The sequence below is a fragment of the Nannobrachium achirus genome (assembly GCF_963921795.1).
Source record: "Nannobrachium achirus genome assembly, chromosome: 5".
NCBI lineage: Eukaryota > Metazoa > Chordata > Actinopteri > Myctophiformes > Myctophidae > Nannobrachium > Nannobrachium achirus.
The window spans coordinates 2,187,190-2,205,121 of NC_137814.1; the positions used below are offsets into that span (position 1 = coordinate 2,187,190).

The following is a 17,932-nucleotide window of genomic DNA, read 5'->3' on the forward strand; positions in this document are numbered from 1 at the left end:
ACTGTCGGGCAGTTTCAAATGTGTATCTGCTGTTTTCACTAGTTTAATTCATTTTTTAAATGATAAATACAGAACAAACGGTTTTGGACATATAAGGTTTCCACCCGACAACAACGAAATACAACTTATGTACAATAATTGGCCCACTGGCTTGTCACTTGTCATGATCTGAAATGGCAAATCTTTGAGTAGCAGCAGCGCTATAGAGAGTCTCTCTATAGCGCGCAATGAGGGCCTCTCCAACTCTTTTTCCTGGGCTGAATCAGAGGCCCAGCACGTCCCTGTCCATAGCAGAGGTTTTCAATAAATAAAAAGGTCTTTTATTTATTGGTCATGTGGGCCCACAGAACCACCATGTGATGACATTCAGCCTCTCAGACCCAAACCTAAGAATATTTTGTCGTTGGATCAGATTTTATCCACATTTCCATCCATGCTGTATTGATGCTGGAGCCATAGGAGAGACAACAGGAAAACGTTCTAGAAGTGAATGTTCTTCAAATGTTCTTCTTTTGTAAATTAAGTAATGCAGATAAACGATAATGTAACTCTTGAGATTGTAACATGAAACCAAATGGACCTATCAGGGTCCATTTGGTTACCATCTCTCCATCATTTAGCTGGGGACCACCTGGAGCCGCCTCAAGGACCACTGGTTGAAAACCACTGCTCCATAGGGCTGTTACACCTGTACTGTACGTTGTTATAGTCTTCAAGCTGGGAGGAACGCTTCTGTGTCATTTTAGTTGTTGTCGGGCTGAAACCTTTTCAGTTTGTTTTTGTTTAGTAAATTACTGTCCTCCATCATAACTACAGCATCACACAAAAGCATCAAAAGTAGCCAATCCTCAAGCTCCAAACACGATGCAAAGCAGCGCGTTTGGAGCTTGTAGATCTGCTACTGGTGATAGCTTTGAATTAGAACCCTGCAAAGTATGTTTTGGACATAATGAGGTTTCCACACGACAGAGACGAAATGTATCGAAATTTTATTTATATTTTTCAGAAAACCTAAAATATCTAAAGGATAGTAACCAGCTTCATCCTGCTCATGTAGATTAAATAGATTAATTGAGAAGCAGGTTTTTATTTTCTTTTTATACATTTGTATTCATTTTGTATATCAACAAATCGACACAAAGAAATGTCAAATATGTTTTTCATAAGCGACTAAATTGATTTTTTCCCTCCTTTTTATAATCCTTCATTACAGATACTAGAGGGTAAAGTTATACATAATGGTGACATGGATTTGATGTCCTATGGTTCAGTTCTAGTCCATCATGTGTACAACCTGTACAGTGTGATGTCCTATGGTTCAGTTCTAGTCCATCATGTGTACAACCTGTACAGTGTGTTGTCCTATGGTTCAGTTAGTCCATCATGTGTACAACCTGTACAGTGTGTTGTCCTATGGTTCAGTTAGTCCATCATGTGTACAACCTGTACAGTGTGATGTCCTATGGTTCAGTTAGTCCATCATGTGTACAACCTGTACAGTGTGTTGTCCTATGGTTCAGTTCTAGTCCATCATGTGTACAACCTGTACAGTGTGATGTCCTATGGTTCAGTTAGTCCATCATGTGTACAACCTGTACAGTGTGATGTCCTATGGTTCAGTTCTAGTCCATCATGTGTACAACCTGTACAGTGTGATGTCCTATGGTTCAGTTAGTCCATCATGTGTACAACCTGTACAGTGTGATGTCCTATGGTTCAGTTCTAGTCCATCATGTGTACAACCTGTACAGTGTGATGTCCTATGGTTCAGTTAGTCCATCATGTGTACAACCTGTACAGTGTGATGTCCTATGGTTCAGTTAGTCCATCATGTGTACAACCTGTACAGTGTGATGTCCTATGGTTCAGTTCTAGTCCATCATGTGTACAACCTGTACAGTGTGATGTCCTATGGTTCAGTTCTAGTCCATCATGTGTACAACCTGTACAGTGTGATGTCCTATGGTTCAGTTAGTCCATCATGTGTACAACCTGTACAGTGTGATGTCCTATGGTTCAGTTCTAGTCCATCATGTGTACAACCTGTACAGTGTGATGTCCTATGGTTCAGTTAGTCCATCATGTGTACAACCTGTACAGTGTGATGTCCTATGGTTCAGTTAGTCCATCATGTGTACAACCTGTACAGTGTGATGTCCTATGGTTCAGTTCTAGTCCATCATGTGTACAACCTGTACAGTGTGATGTCCTATGGTTCAGTTCTAGTCCATCATGTGTACAACCTGTACAGTGTGTTGTCCTATGGTTCAGTTAGTCCATCATGTGTACAACCTGTACAGTGTGTTGTCCTATGGTTCAGTTAGTCCATCATGTGTACAACCTGTACAGTGTGATGTCCTATGGTTCAGTTAGTCCATCATGTGTACAACCTGTACAGTGTGTTGTCCTATGGTTCAGTTCTAGTCCATCATGTGTACAACCTGTACAGTGTGATGTCCTATGGTTCAGTTCTAGTCCATCATGTGTACAACCTGTACAGTGTGATGTCCTATGGTTCAGTTCTAGTCCATCATGTGTACAACCTGTACAGTGTGATGTCCTATGGTTCAGTTAGTCCATCATGTGTACAACCTGTACAGTGTGATGTCCTATGGTTCAGTTCTAGTCCATCATGTGTACAACCTGTACAGTGTGATGTCCTATGGTTCAGTTCTAGTCCATCATGTGTACAACCTGTACAGTGTGATGTCCTATGGTTCAGTTAGTCCATCATGTGTACAACCTGTACAGTGTGATGTCCTATGGTTCAGTTCTAGTCCATCATGTGTACAACCTGTACAGTGTGATGTCCTATGGTTCAGTTAGTCCATCATGTGTACAACCTGTACAGTGTGATGTCATATGGTTCAGTTCTAGTCCATCATGTGTACAACCTGTACAGTGTGATGTCCTATGGTTCAGTTCTAGTCCATCATGTGTACAACCTGTACAGTGTGATGTCCTATGGTTCAGTTCTAGTCCATCATGTGTACAACCTGTACAGTGTGATGTCCTATGGTTCAGTTAGTCCATCATGTGTACAACCTGTACAGTGTGATGTCCTATGGTTCAGTTCTAGTCCATCATGTGTACAACCTGTACAGTGTGATGTCCTATGGTTCAGTTCTAGTCCATCATGTGTACAACCTGTACAGTGTGATGTCCTATGGTTCAGTTCTAGTCCATCATGTGTACAACCTGTACAGTGTGTTGTCCTATGGTTCAGTTAGTCCATCATGTGTACAACCTGTACAGTGTGATGTCATATGGTTCAGTTAGTCCATCATGTGTACAACCTGTACAGTGTGATGTCCTATGGTTCAGTTCTAGTCCATCATGTGTACAACCTGTACAGTGTGATGTCCTATGGTTCAGTTCTAGTCCATCATGTGTACAACCTGTACAGTGTGATGTCCTATGGTTCAGTTAGTCCATCATGTGTACAACCTGTACAGTGTGATGTCCTATGGTTCAGTTCTAGTCCATCATGTGTACAACCTGTACAGTGTGATGTCATATGGTTCAGTTCTAGTCCATCATGTGTACAACCTGTACAGTGTGATGTCCTATGGTTCAGTTCTAGTCCATCATGTGTACAACCTGTACAGTGTGATGTCCTATGGTTCAGTTCTAGTCCATCATGTGTACAACCTGTACAGTGTGATGTCCTATGGTTCAGTTCTAGTCCATCATGTGTACAACCTGTACAGTGTGATGTCCTATGGTTCAGTTCTAGTCCATCATGTGTACAACCTGTACAGTGTGATGTCCTATGGTTCAGTTCTAGTCCATCATGTGTACAACCTGTACAGTGTGATGTCCTATGGTTCAGTTAGTCCATCATGTGTACAACCTGTACAGTGTGATGTCCTATGGTTCAGTTCTAGTCCATCATGTGTACAACCTGTACAGTGTGATGTCCTATGGTTCAGTTCTAGTCCATCATGTGTACAACCTGTACAGTGTGATGTCCTATGGTTCAGTTAGTCCATCATGTGTACAACCTGTACAGTGTGATGTCCTATGGTTCAGTTAGTCCATCATGTGTACAACCTGTACAGTGTGATGTCCTATGGTTCAGTTCTAGTCCATCATGTGTACAACCTGTACAGTGTGATGTCCTATGGTTCAGTTCTAGTCCATCATGTGTACAACCTGTACAGTGTGATGTCCTATGGTTCAGTTAGTCCATCATGTGTACAACCTGTACAGTGTGATGTCCTATGGTTCAGTTCTAGTCCATCATGTGTACAACCTGTACAGTGTGATGTCCTATGGTTCAGTTCTAGTCCATCATGTGTACAACCTGTACAGTGTGATGTCCTATGGTTCAGTTCTAGTCCATCATGTGTACAACCTGTACAGTGTGATGTCATATGGTTCAGTTCTAGTCCATCATGTGTACAACCTGTACAGTGTGATGTCCTATGGTTCAGTTCTAGTCCATCATGTGTACAACCTGTACAGTGTGATGTCCTATGGTTCAGTTCTAGTCCATCATGTGTACAACCTGTACAGTGTGATGTCCTATGGTTCAGTTCTAGTCCATCATGTGTACAACCTGTACAGTGTGATGTCCTATGGTTCAGTTCTAGTCCATCATGTGTACAACCTGTACAGTGTGATGTCCTATGGTTCAGTTCTAGTCCATCATGTGTACAACCTGTACAGTGTGATGTCCTATGGTTCAGTTAGTCCATCATGTGTACAACCTGTACAGTGTGATGTCCTATGGTTCAGTTCTAGTCCATCATGTGTACAACCTGTACAGTGTGATGTCCTATGGTTCAGTTAGTCCATCATGTGTACAACCTGTACAGTGTGATGTCCTATGGTTCAGTTAGTCCATCATGTGTACAACCTGTACAGTGTGATGTCATATGGTTCAGTTCTAGTCCATCATGTGTACAACCTGTACAGTGTGATGTCCTATGGTTCAGTTCTAGTCCATCATGTGTACAACCTGTACAGTGTGATGTCATATGGTTCAGTTCTAGTCCATCATGTGTACAACCTGTACAGTGTGATGTCCTATGGTTCAGTTAGTCCATCATGTGTACAACCTGTACAGTGTGATGTCATATGGTTCAGTTCTAGTCCATCATGTGTACAACCTGTACAGTGTGATGTCCTATGGTTCAGTTCTAGTCCATCATGTGTACAACCTGTACAGTGTGATGTCATATGGTTCAGTTCTAGTCCATCATGTGTACAACCTGTACAGTGTGATGTCCTATGGTTCAGTTCTAGTCCATCATGTGTACAACCTGTACAGTGTGATGTCCTATGGTTCAGTTCTAGTCCATCATGTGTACAACCTGTACAGTGTGATGTCCTATGGTTCAGTTAGTCCATCATGTGTACAACCTGTACAGTGTGATGTCCTATGGTTCAGTTAGTCCATCATGTGTACAACCTGTACAGTGTGATGTCCTATGGTTCAGTTAGTCCATCATGTGTACAACCTGTACAGTGTGATGTCCTATGGTTCAGTTAGTCCATCATGTGTACAACCTGTACAGTGTGATGTCCTATGGTTCAGTTCTAGTCCATCATGTGTACAACCTGTACAGTGTGATGTCCTATGGTTCAGTTCTAGTCCATCATGTGTACAACCTGTACAGTGTGATGTCCTATGGTTCAGTTCTAGTCCATCATGTGTACAACCTGTACAGTGTGATGTCCTATGGTTCAGTTCTAGTCCATCATGTGTACAACCTGTACAGTGTGATGTCCTATGGTTCAGTTCTAGTCCATCATGTGTACAACCTGTACAGTGTGATGTCCTATGGTTCAGTTCTAGTCCATCATGTGTACAACCTGTACAGTGTGATGTCCTATGGTTCAGTTCTAGTCCATCATGTGTACAACCTGTACAGTGTGATGTCCTATGGTTCAGTTCTAGTCCATCATGTGTACAACCTGTACAGTGTGATGTCCTATGGTTCAGTTAGTCCATCATGTGTACAACCTGTACAGTGTGATGTCCTATGGTTCAGTTCTAGTCCATCATGTGTACAACCTGTACAGTGTGATGTCCTATGGTTCAGTTCTAGTCCATCATGTGTACAACCTGTACAGTGTGATGTCATATGGTTCAGTTCTAGTCCATCATGTGTACAACCTGTACAGTGTGATGTCCTATGGTTCAGTTCTAGTCCATCATGTGTACAACCTGTACAGTGTGATGTCCTATGGTTCAGTTCTAGTCCATCATGTGTACAACCTGTACAGTGTGATGTCCTATGGTTCAGTTCTAGTCCATCATGTGTACAACCTGTACAGTGTGATGTCCTATGGTTCAGTTCTAGTCCATCATGTGTACAACCTGTACAGTGTGATGTCCTATGGTTCAGTTCTAGTCCATCATGTGTACAACCTGTACAGTGTGATGTCCTATGGTTCAGTTCTAGTCCATCATGTGTACAACCTGTACAGTGTGATGTCCTATGGTTCAGTTAGTCCATCATGTGTACAACCTGTACAGTGTGATGTCCTATGGTTCAGTTAGTCCATCATGTGTACAACCTGTACAGTGTGATGTCCTATGGTTCAGTTCTAGTCCATCATGTGTACAACCTGTACAGTGTGTTGTCCTATGGTTCAGTTCTAGTCCATCATGTGTACAACCTGTACAGTGTGATGTCCTATGGTTCAGTTCTAGTCCATCATGTGTACAACCTGTACAGTGTGATGTCATATGGTTCAGTTAGTCCATCATGTGTACAACCTGTACAGTGTGATGTCCTATGGTTCAGTTCTAGTCCATCATGTGTACAACCTGTACAGTGTGTTGTCCTATGGTTCAGTTCTAGTCCATCATGTGTACAACCTGTACAGTGTGATGTCCTATGGTTCAGTTAGTCCATCATGTGTACAACCTGTACAGTGTGATGTCCTATGGTTCAGTTCTAGTCCATCATGTGTACAACCTGTACAGTGTGATGTCCTATGGTTCAGTTAGTCCATCATGTGTACAACCTGTACAGTGTGATGTCATATGGTTCAGTTCTAGTCCATCATGTGTACAACCTGTACAGTGTGATGTCCTATGGTTCAGTTCTAGTCCATCATGTGTACAACCTGTACAGTGTGATGTCCTATGGTTCAGTTCTAGTCCATCATGTGTACAACCTGTACAGTGTGATGTCCTATGGTTCAGTTCTAGTCCATCATGTGTACAACCTGTACAGTGTGATGTCCTATGGTTCAGTTCTAGTCCATCATGTGTACAACCTGTACAGTGTGATGTCCTATGGTTCAGTTCTAGTCCATCATGTGTACAACCTGTACAGTGTGATGTCCTATGGTTCAGTTCTAGTCCATCATGTGTACAACCTGTACAGTGTGATGTCCTATGGTTCAGTTAGTCCATCATGTGTACAACCTGTACAGTGTGATGTCCTATGGTTCAGTTCTAGTCCATCATGTGTACAACCTGTACAGTGTGTTTCTGTGTGATAATAAACACCAGTGGATGTCTGTGATGATGAGTGGACCTGACAGGACCTGAAACACTTGACTTGGACAGAAACTTTACATTTAGTTTTAGTTTTAGTCAGCCCAGCCCAGATGACAGTGAAGTTACAAGTTAAGGCCTTTTCAGACCTTTGTAATACTTAAAAAGAAATAAAAATATCAAATAAAAGACCTTTACTGCATCAAAGGTAATCAACACATTATACTATAAGAACTAGTAACTCTTAGGCCAAATTGTCAAATAATATAAGAAAGGCAACAATTTGAAAAATAGCCGATCTACAAGCAATGCCTGGAATCCAGCAGGCCTTTTTGGCCATATAATGTCAGCCACCGAATAGTTTGTCTCTTTCACACCAATTTTGATAAAACCGTACAGATTAGTTGTGGGTCAAAATCCCAGTAGATCAGCTGTTTCTGAATCTGAAACACTCTGACCAGCAGACAGAATGCTAACCTCGGTGTAGGCCTACACCAGAGTGACAGGTAGATCAGAGTAGGCCTACACCAGAGTGACAGGTAGGCTACAGCTGTTGTAAACCTTCATGTTGATGAGCAAGAACCCAAAGACGATGTTATAAAACTATTTGTCACATCCACTAAATTCACCTTTAATATCATCACTAGAGTAGAACTCTTTCTCTCTCTCGTAAACTCACTGATACTGTACTTCATATAAGAGTGTCGCACAAAAGTAGTGAAAATCTGCAAAAATAATTTGAAAACAAATTTAAGAACATGAAAGTTGTTACATCTGGGTTTATAAATATTTAATCAATGAAAGGTATAATTAACTAAAGCTTGGGACTAAATAATAACTATAATGGATCCATTAGAAAACAGCTTCATTACAGATCCTGAACAGTGAGAGTTTTGAACATCCAAGGTTTACTCCTCCAGACAGATCATCATATGAACCATCCTGACATTGATAACATTTTACAACTGTTGGGTTGAGTAAAGGCTTTCTTTATTTTTTACACAGCTTGTTACAATTTATTTAACACAATACTATCCACCTACAGTAGCATAAAAAAAAGAAAACACTTCAAAAGAAAATGTGACAAAAAGAACCTCTTTGAGTGTAACATTTTCACATTAAATTAGTAAAGTGGGCAGGTTTGTTTGCATTGATGCTGTTGCCTTCGATTGAACCTGCAATCATTCCAAGACCACATGTGATGCGGTACACTTCTAAACATGTTGGCATTGAACCTGTGGCATTCTGTGTGCGGTACACTTCAAACATATGGCAGTTTTTAATCCAGGGGTTGTGGACATTTTTGTCAAAATTCAATTTTTGCCACGGATACGAGAGTTTACAAATGGAGCCTCACAGGTCCATTTGGTTCCATTTGTACCCTCACAGTTAAGGAGGTCCTTGCAAAATAAAACATTTGAAAACCACTAGTACTATAGGACTCACAATGTGACATAGTGTCATAGTAAATCAGTGTCATACATATTGTGAACAGGGTTCCCACGGTCATGAAATTCCTGGAAATATTTTGAAATTAGAAAAATATTTTTCCAGTACTGGAAAGGTTTTGGAATTGATCAAGCGTCCTGGAAGGTCCTGGAAAAAATAGCTATGCATTGTCTTTGGTTATTGATTTTGTTAATAATACCTCTGAAATGACAAATTAAACATGGGCCAAATTGTCAAATATTAGAGGCAGAAATTTTGCAAATAGCCGATTGTGAAAATAGCGATCTACATGCTCACAACGCCTCGCAACCGCGAGGCGTTGTGAGCATGTAGATCTGCTATTTTCACAATAGAACCTTGTTATACAAAATTCCTCAACTCTTAGTGCTCGTCAGGGTGGGGGGGTCCCCAGTTAAAACATGATTATTTTGGGGGTCACAGCCTGAAAAGGTTGAGAACCACTGCCATACACTAGCTGTCTTTGGGCATTGCGCATAGGAGTAAGCGACTCGTTACTGAGCTGAATTATTGTTATATAGTCCTGGAAATTGGGTTAAATATTCTGGAAAAGTTTTGGAAATTAATTGTTAAAAATGGGTGGGAACCCTGTGAGAAGAAACCTGTGAGACTGACATTCACTAATTGGGTCTTAATGATTAAAATAAGAACATTATAATTCTGTGTGAAACAAAAACAATCTGACCAAGTATTTTCCCCGGACACATGTGTCTGTGTGCAGACATGTTGATGACTCCTGGTAGGATCTCTATCCTAGGGGTGGGCGATATGGTGATAATTATCGTTGAGACGATACAATGTCTCCACGATATGCCTTTTCAGAGGTATCCTATATGTATCCTGTTTAATCGTTAATACAGAGATTCATTGCAGAATTCAATTTAAAACCTGCATTTTGGTCTAAATCAGTAGTTCTCAAACTTTAAAATGTCAAGGTCTCCACTTAACTCTGACAGAATACAAATGAAACCAAATGGAACCGTAAGGGTCCATTTGGTTTCATTTGTACACTGTCACGAGTTACATACTTGTTCAAGTTCAATTTAGACGTCCCAATAGGGTGTGCCAAATGTAGTTCTAAGAGCGGCCATTTCTTGGGTAAACACAGCCTTACACAGGTGTTCTGATTAGACTATAGCATTAGTTCTATGCAATCAAACAATTGAAACACCTGTGTTTTGACCCAAGAAATGGCCACTAAGGACTACAATTGCGTCACCGCTGGCACACACTAAAGGAACCCAGAGAGTCCAGTTTTTGTCAAGTAACTTGAAAAATTACCATAAAAACCAACATGATAAAGAATCGTGAAAGAATCGTGTATCGTGATACAGCTTGGGAAAATATCATGATATTGTATTTTTCCATATGGCCCACCCCTACTCTATCCTGGGTGGAATGAATTCACAGTAAAGCGCAGAACGCAGGTTAGACTGCAGAGGCAGGAGCAGAGGGTGTCATCAGGTAGGTTAGGATGGTTAATGATAGTCCTCCAGTATGGTCCTCTGACTGGTGTACATCTGACCCACCAACACCTGCACACACGCACACGCACGCACGCACGCACCCACGCACGCACGCACGCACGCGCACACACACACACACACACACACACACACACACACACACACACACACACACACACACACACAGAGTTTATGACAGATCATACCCACTGAGCAATCTTTGGACTATTATATACATCTAAGATAAGTCTAAAGCAGGGGTCTTCAATGTTTTCAGGCCAAGGACCCCTTAGTTGAGAGAGAGATGAAGCAGGGACCCCCACAACCTGTTCATAGATTCCATATAGTTTCATTGTTTGACAGCACAATCATCAGTGTATTTTGGATTCATGTTAATTTGTCTTTTCAGATATTTAACCACTTGAACTGTCAATACTTAATAAACTTGACCTTTCACTCTGTACTTAGTATGCTCTTTTTCCCCTCTACACCAAACCTCTTTGCTTAAAATAGCCGATCTACAAGCTCACAACGAACGCCTCGTGCTGCTATTTTTGGCTTCTCAGAATATGGACGCTAGGGTTCAAGTGGTTCATATAAAAAGGAGAAAAAAAGTTTCTATCACACAAAGATTTGGAGGACCCCCTCTAGTAACACTGAGGACCTCCTAGGGGTCCCGGACCCCCTGTTGAAGACCCCTGGTCTAAACAGCCAGGATAAAACATGTGTTATAAGTTATAACTGATCTAAAAGTTTTTTTTTAGACAGCTAGGTTTAGATTAGATGTTGATTAGCTGTTTTTTAAGTGTCCACATATAGAAGTCTATGTATGGCCATTGAAAAATGATGTCGGTTTCAAAGTCTAGATAAGCCTAGTCTAAAAAACATTCACTTTTAGACCAGTTATAACTATGGGATAGAACTATTCAACATTGTAGTTATTTTATAAAGATGTAAAAGACGCGCGCACGCACATACGCACGCACGCACGCACGCACACACACACACACACACACACACACACACACACACACACACACACACACACACACACACACACACACACACCTGTCTCTTGATGAGCGCCAGACTCTCCTGTGCCTGGCTCAACAGCAGGTCCAGAGCTTTGGGGTTTTCAACCGACATGTTTTCCCGGAAACCGTCTTTGATTCTGCGCAGGGCGTACGTCCTGCAATGACACATTTAAACATGGGAACATTATCCAGTGTTACAGTCCTGCAATGACACATTTAAACATGGGAACATTATCCAGTGTTACAGTCCTGCAACGACACATTTAAACATGGGAACATTATCCAGTGTTACAGTCCTGCAACGACACATTTAAACATGGGAACATAATCCAGTGTTACATCCTCCAGTGTTAACAGTCCTACAACGACACATTTAAACATGGAAACATTATCCAGTGTTACAGTCCTGAAACGACACATTTAAACATGGGAACATAATCCAGTGTTACAGTCCTGCAACGACACATTTAAACATGGGAACATAATCCAGTGTTACTGTACATCTTAACTCTATTCAATTCAATTCAATTTTATTAAAGTGTCAAATCATAACAAGTTATCTCAAGACACTTTACAAAGGCTAAAGAGCCATGAGAGAGAGAGAGGGAGAAACATTGAACTCTACAAAGGTTTTTAAACAAAAGTGACATGAAACAGAAAACATTTGCTTCCATATTAACTTTGAGTTGTCAGGTTAAGGATTCCCCACACATTTTAATGATGACATTTCAAAACCTTTCCATAGCTTTTCCATATTATTTCACCTCTCCTTTGGGGTCCATTTGGTTCCATGTGTACACTCTCAGAGTTACAGAGCTATAAGGGTCCATTTGGTTCCATGTGTACACTCTCAGAGTTACAGAGCTGTAAGGGTCCATTTGGTTCCATTTGTACACTCTCAGAGTTACAGAGCCGTAAGGGTCCATTTGGTTCCATTTGTACACTCTCAGAGTTACAGAGCCGTAAGGGTCCATTTGGTTCCATGTGTACACTCTCAGAGTTACAGAGCCGTAAGGGTCCATTTGGTTCCATTTGTACACTCTCAGAGTTACAGAGCCGTAAGGGTCCATTTGGTTCCATGTGTACACTCTCAGAGTTACAGAGCCGTAAGGGTCCATTTGGTTCCATGTGTACACTCTCAGAGTTACAGAGCCGTAAGGGTCCATTTGGTTCCATGTGTACACTCTCAGAGTTACAGAGCCGTAAGGGTCCATTTGGTTCCATTTGTACACTCTCAGAGTTACAGAGCCGTAAGGGTCCATTTGGTTCCATGTGTACACTCTCAGAGTTACAGAGCCGTAAGGGTCCATTTGGTTCCATTTGGACACTCTCAGAGTTACAGAGCTGTAAGGGTCCATTTGGTTCCATTTGTACACTCTCAGAGTTACAGAGCTGTAAGGGTCCATTTGGTTCCATTTTTGGACACTCAGAGTTACAGACCTGTAAGGGTCCATTTGGTTCCATGTGTACACTCAGAGTTACAGAGCTGTAAGGGTCCATTTGGTTCCATTTGTACACTCTCAGAGTTACAGAGCTGTAAGGGTCCATTTGGTTCCATTTGTACACTCTCAGAGTTACAGAGCTGTAAGGGTCATTCAGGCTATCTCTACTATGTAATTCTGGTAATATTAGTGTCATTAATTCTCATGTTCTATGTATTGTGTATTCATATGATGAACTTCTGATGCAACACCAGCTCATGATTGCTGCAGAAAACAAATCATATTCATAAACTCACACATTGTGTATCAAACACTGAATGTAGATGAGCTCAAAGTGCGTTTTAAAATCTATTCACACATGTTGAGTAACAGAGCAGCCTATAAAGGTGAACACATTAATGTTAGTACAGGAGGAGCATAGCTGTCTCTTCACATGGAGGCTTATATCCAGTGTAATATTTCTACAGAGTATTGTTATATTTACCTGCAGTTGATCATCATATTGTTATACAGTGTATTTACCTGTAGTTGTACGTGGGGAACTTCATGCTCTCTCTGATCATCATTCTGTACAGATGAATAACCTGCTTTCTGCTCAGAGACGCCATGTTGCTTTACACAACAACAGTAACACTGCTCTGCTGCCCTCTGTCGGTGGGTTTACACAACAACACTGCTCTGCTGCCCTCTGTTGGTCACACCGTGCTAGAGCATCGCAGCATAAGTGGTTTACTGGTGCCACTTAAACATCGCCCATTCATTTTCCTCATAGACTTTTATAAAAATATTTATAACAATTATGTTAAGCCTCGAACCAAGCCATCCAGGATGGCAGTGAATCATGACCATACCTTTGTTTCTATGTGAAAAGGACATTTTGAAAATCGCTAAACAAATTGGGTAGTTATTAAATGTAGTATATCAAATGATTTAATATTAAAATATGTTTTCACATAGGATCAAAGGTTTTATGGTCATGATTCAAGGCCATCCTGGATGGCTGTGTTCTATGCTTAACATAATTGTTATCAATATTTTTGTAAAAGTCTATGGGGAAAATGAATGGGAGATTTTTAAGTGGCACCAGTAGAGGTCCATTATTTATCATCAAGGTCCATTATTTATCATCAAGGTCCATTATTTATCATCAAGGTCCATTATTTATCATCAAGGTCCATTATTTATCATCAAGGTCCATTAACTATTCAACATTTGATCCACAGAACCACCATTTGTTGACATTTTACCTCTCACACCAACATCTAGAATATGTTCTTATCATTGGATGACATTTTGCCCACTAATGGTACCATAGGAGAGATAACAGGCAAACATTGATAGAAGACATTGATACAAAAAATATCTTCTACATTCTCTAATTGTGTAGACTTCTGGTAAAATGATTAATTCAGGTGTTTGACAATAATTTAACTCTTAAGAGCATAATAAGATGAAACCAAATGGACCCGTACGGGTCCATTTGGTTTCATTTTATTACGCTCTCAAGAGTTAAACAACTAAGGCCCTTATTTAACCAAAGGAACCCTTATTATAAGGGTCCATTTGGTTTCATTTTATTACGCTCTCAAGAGTTAAACAACTAAGGCCCTTATTTAACCAAAGGAACCCTTATTATAAGGGTCCATTTGGTTGCCAACTCTCCATCATTTAGCTGGGGACCACCTGGAACCTGCTCAAGGACCACTGATGGTCCCCGGAACGCTGTTTGAAAAAACAACACATGACGATCGTCTCTCTCTTCAGTCATGGGTCTGATTCATGGTTTTTAATGCCATTCCTCCATATTTGCCCCTCACGTCTACATAAACGTTCATATGTCAAATAAGTACTTTCTCTCAGTTTACAGATGTTATGATATTGTACGGACCCGTAAAAATATCCGTATCTTCTGTATGTTTTAATAAAATGCATTTTAATCCGATCTGGGGCCATTTCTGTCTGCTTTCAACTTCGTGACCCTATCGGTTGGGAGGTGTACTGCACTCTGATACATTATAACGTGTTTTAGAACAAGGCCGCAGATCGGATTAAAATACATGTTATTAAAACAATACGGACGATACGGGTACTTCTGTGGGACGGTACACTATCATAACATCCGTGGCCTGGCGATAAGTACTTTATATTTGAAATATAAACGTTTATGTAGACGCGAAGGGCAAATATGGAGGACACCAATAAACCAGGTTGAAGCAGAACCACGACTGCTGGTTTTCTTTTCGTCTTGTTCTTCCAGGGCTTCACGTGAGCCTGACAATCATTTCATTCAGAACTTATAACTTCAGTATTCTTTATTTTTCATTCTGAAAAGAGAGGTTTCTATGTTGAAAGCAGTTAAATGTTCTATTAACTGAAAACCAACATAATTCAGCATCAGCCTGTAATTATGAACTAAACACATTATTTTACCATTAGCCTTTAACTAAAACAGTAATAGTAACATATTCATATACTGTAAAAACATAACTTAGTGATCAGTTTCGCCCGTTTCCTGTGTGATTCCTTAATTTTTAGACTTGTTGTAACGCCGCCTTTATTCATTTCTTTTATACAATATGTTGTTGTTATGTAGGCCTGTGTGGGCTTTGACCAGTCTGACTCATGGTGGGTTTGACTTATAAAAGGTTGAAAACCCCTCAACTGCACAATAATAAATGCCTAAACTGTATAGTAAACTGTAATACACACTTATTAACTGTTATTAACTAAAAACACATTTAATTTGATACTGGAGACTTTAGTTTTAAATAAAGCTGAACAAAATGAAGATAACGAAGTATTTGCTATGTTTCAAATCAAGGGTAAAAGGTTTGAATCGTTTAAATGATGGAAAAATAATAAAACATTTTATATTTTTCTTCATGTCGTTACATTGTAGTTCCACAGTGCACCCAGCAGAGGGCAGCGCTGTTCCGCGCTTCGCTCTGTTTCTGAGCCTCAACGCTCTCCGTAGCAGGGGGCGTGACCCGGAAGTGTTTACACACAACACGTTGAGCTGCAGTGTGTGTGTGGAGTTTATCTCACATTAATCTGTCTTTATTTGGTCATATAAAGTTAATTTAGTTACATTTACGTCATACATTTAAGCGACAGCTAGGATTACGTCATGGTGTCCATGGCTGACGTCATCCCGGGACAGTTTGATGATGCAGATGAGACTGACAGGTGAGATTAAAAAATAAAAGTATGATATTCTCTCTCTCTCTCTCTCTCTCTCTCTCTCTCTCTCTCTCTCTCTCTCTCTCTCTCTCTGTGTGTTTGTGTGTGTCTCTCTCTACCACATATTGTATAAAATCAAAAGTGTTTCAGGTCATTAGATTTCATAGATGTTTTGTACATTTATGTATTTTTTTCTACACATCATCTTTCCTATGTTGGATTCATGTTAATGTTTTGTTGTCCATTTAACCACTTCCATGACTACTTTGTAAATGTAGTTATATGAGCTTGTAGATCGACTATTTCATGTTCCCCCAGGAATACTTATGGATGCTGGGGTTACAGTGGTAAAGTATTCCATCAGGGGGTGCTATTGACATTAAGCTGTCCATGATGTGCACGAATGTATAAATGTGAATATTGAATATTTTATTAGACAACAATGTAGAACAAGTTGAGTCAAACCCCCTGGCTAAAAGGAACACCCCACAAAGGTCCTTGTGTTCTTGTTTCCATTGGGATCCTTGGTATTCAATCCATCAACATATAAAGCAGCATTAAAAACATTCAAATATTATCACGTAGTAAGTATAAAACACTATTATGTTCAGAGTAGGGAATGAATTGGACGCTGTTCCTCCCCCCCCCCCACCTCCCCCAGGTATAGGACATGACACGTGCTTAACTGTGTGTCTGTGGCCTAAGAGAATATTTACAAACGGTTTCAAAATGTTACACCATTATTTCTTTCTGTGTGTTTGTAAGTAAATGGTGCATTTATATATCACTATTTGCATGACTGTGCATTCCATTCATCCATTCACACACACATTCATTACATTCCATTCACCCATTCACACACACATTCATTACATTCATCCATTCACACACACATTCATACAGTGATGTCAGAGGAAACCATGCTTGGCACCAACCTGCTCATCAGGAGCAGTTAGGGGTTCAGAGTCTTGCTCAAGGACTCTTCAACACTAAACCTTATTTTGTCTGTGCGTGCGTGCGTGCGTGCGTGCGTGCGTGTGTGTGTGTGCGTGCGTGTGTGTGTGTGCAGTGTGGGTGTGTGTGTGTTGGAGCAGCAGGTAAACGGTGTCACCTTACAGCCTGCATCGACCAATCAGCATCCAGAGGAGGAGGAGGAGGACTATGATGATGAAGAGTATGATGAAGATGAGGGTGATGAAGACGAGGACTGGGGTTGGAGTGAAACCAGAGGTCACTCCATGAAACCCAGCAGAGCTGGACTCAACACACAGGTCTGTTTATTACATCATTTATTACTGTATTCATTAATAACATGATTCATAACATCATGTATTACTGTATTAATTAATAACATGATTCATAACATAATTTATTACTTTATTAATTAACTCCATGAAACCCAGCAGAGCTGGACTCAACACACAGGTCTGGTTCATTACACAATCATTACTTAAAGGACAACTTTGTTTTTTTACAACAAGGGTTCATATTTTAGATTGTATTTAGAGAAAAGAAAAAGTGAGTTTCAGTGGGTGGGGGCATTCGTACAAGTGGCTAAAGATGTCTTTTTAGACAAAATAAGCTGGTGATTTCTTTACAGTAACACTACCAGCCCCCATAAGTAACATCTGCCTATGAAGGATTGCGGTTCATCTTGGGAATGGGCTTATTGTGTCTAAAAATACTTATTTAACCACACGCATGCCCCCACCCACTGAAATCAAAGTCATTAAAATGGCTAAAACAACAGAAAGAAGCAAATGAAAACTTTTAACACTCATCTTTTCTTTTCTCTAATTACAATCTAAAATATGAACCCTTGTAAAAAAAACAAAGTTGGCCTTTAATGCTTTAAACAACAGCAGATCACAAAAGTCTTTGAAT

At 40.3% G+C, this 17,932-nt stretch overlaps 2 protein-coding genes across 3 annotated transcripts in view; one reads left to right on the forward strand and one right to left on the reverse strand.

The window, feature by feature from the left end:
• Window positions 1-9,273: 9,273 nt before the first annotated feature.
• Window positions 9,274-13,476, reverse strand: lyrm4a (LYR motif containing 4 a; the record flags this gene model as incomplete). The annotated part of the gene is made up of 3 exons (XM_080726076.1): window positions 9,274-10,461; window positions 11,461-11,581; window positions 13,391-13,476. 3 exons carry the CDS (start codon window positions 13,474-13,476, stop codon window positions 10,405-10,407), a joined length of 264 nt encoding a protein of 87 aa, XP_080582202.1. The 3' UTR covers window positions 9,274-10,404.
• Window positions 13,477-15,905: 2,429 nt separating this feature from the next.
• The window catches only part of riok1 (RIO kinase 1 (yeast)), a 39,383-nt gene continuing 37,356 nt past the window's right edge, over window positions 15,906-17,932 (forward strand). For both annotated transcript variants that reach the window (XM_080725322.1, XM_080725323.1), the window contains exons 1-2: window positions 15,906-16,054; window positions 17,118-17,319. In XM_080725322.1, coding sequence (XP_080581448.1) covers window positions 15,996-16,054; window positions 17,118-17,319 — 261 coding nt within the window. In that variant the 5' untranslated portion in view covers window positions 15,906-15,995. The remainder of the gene's footprint in view (window positions 16,055-17,117; window positions 17,320-17,932) is intronic.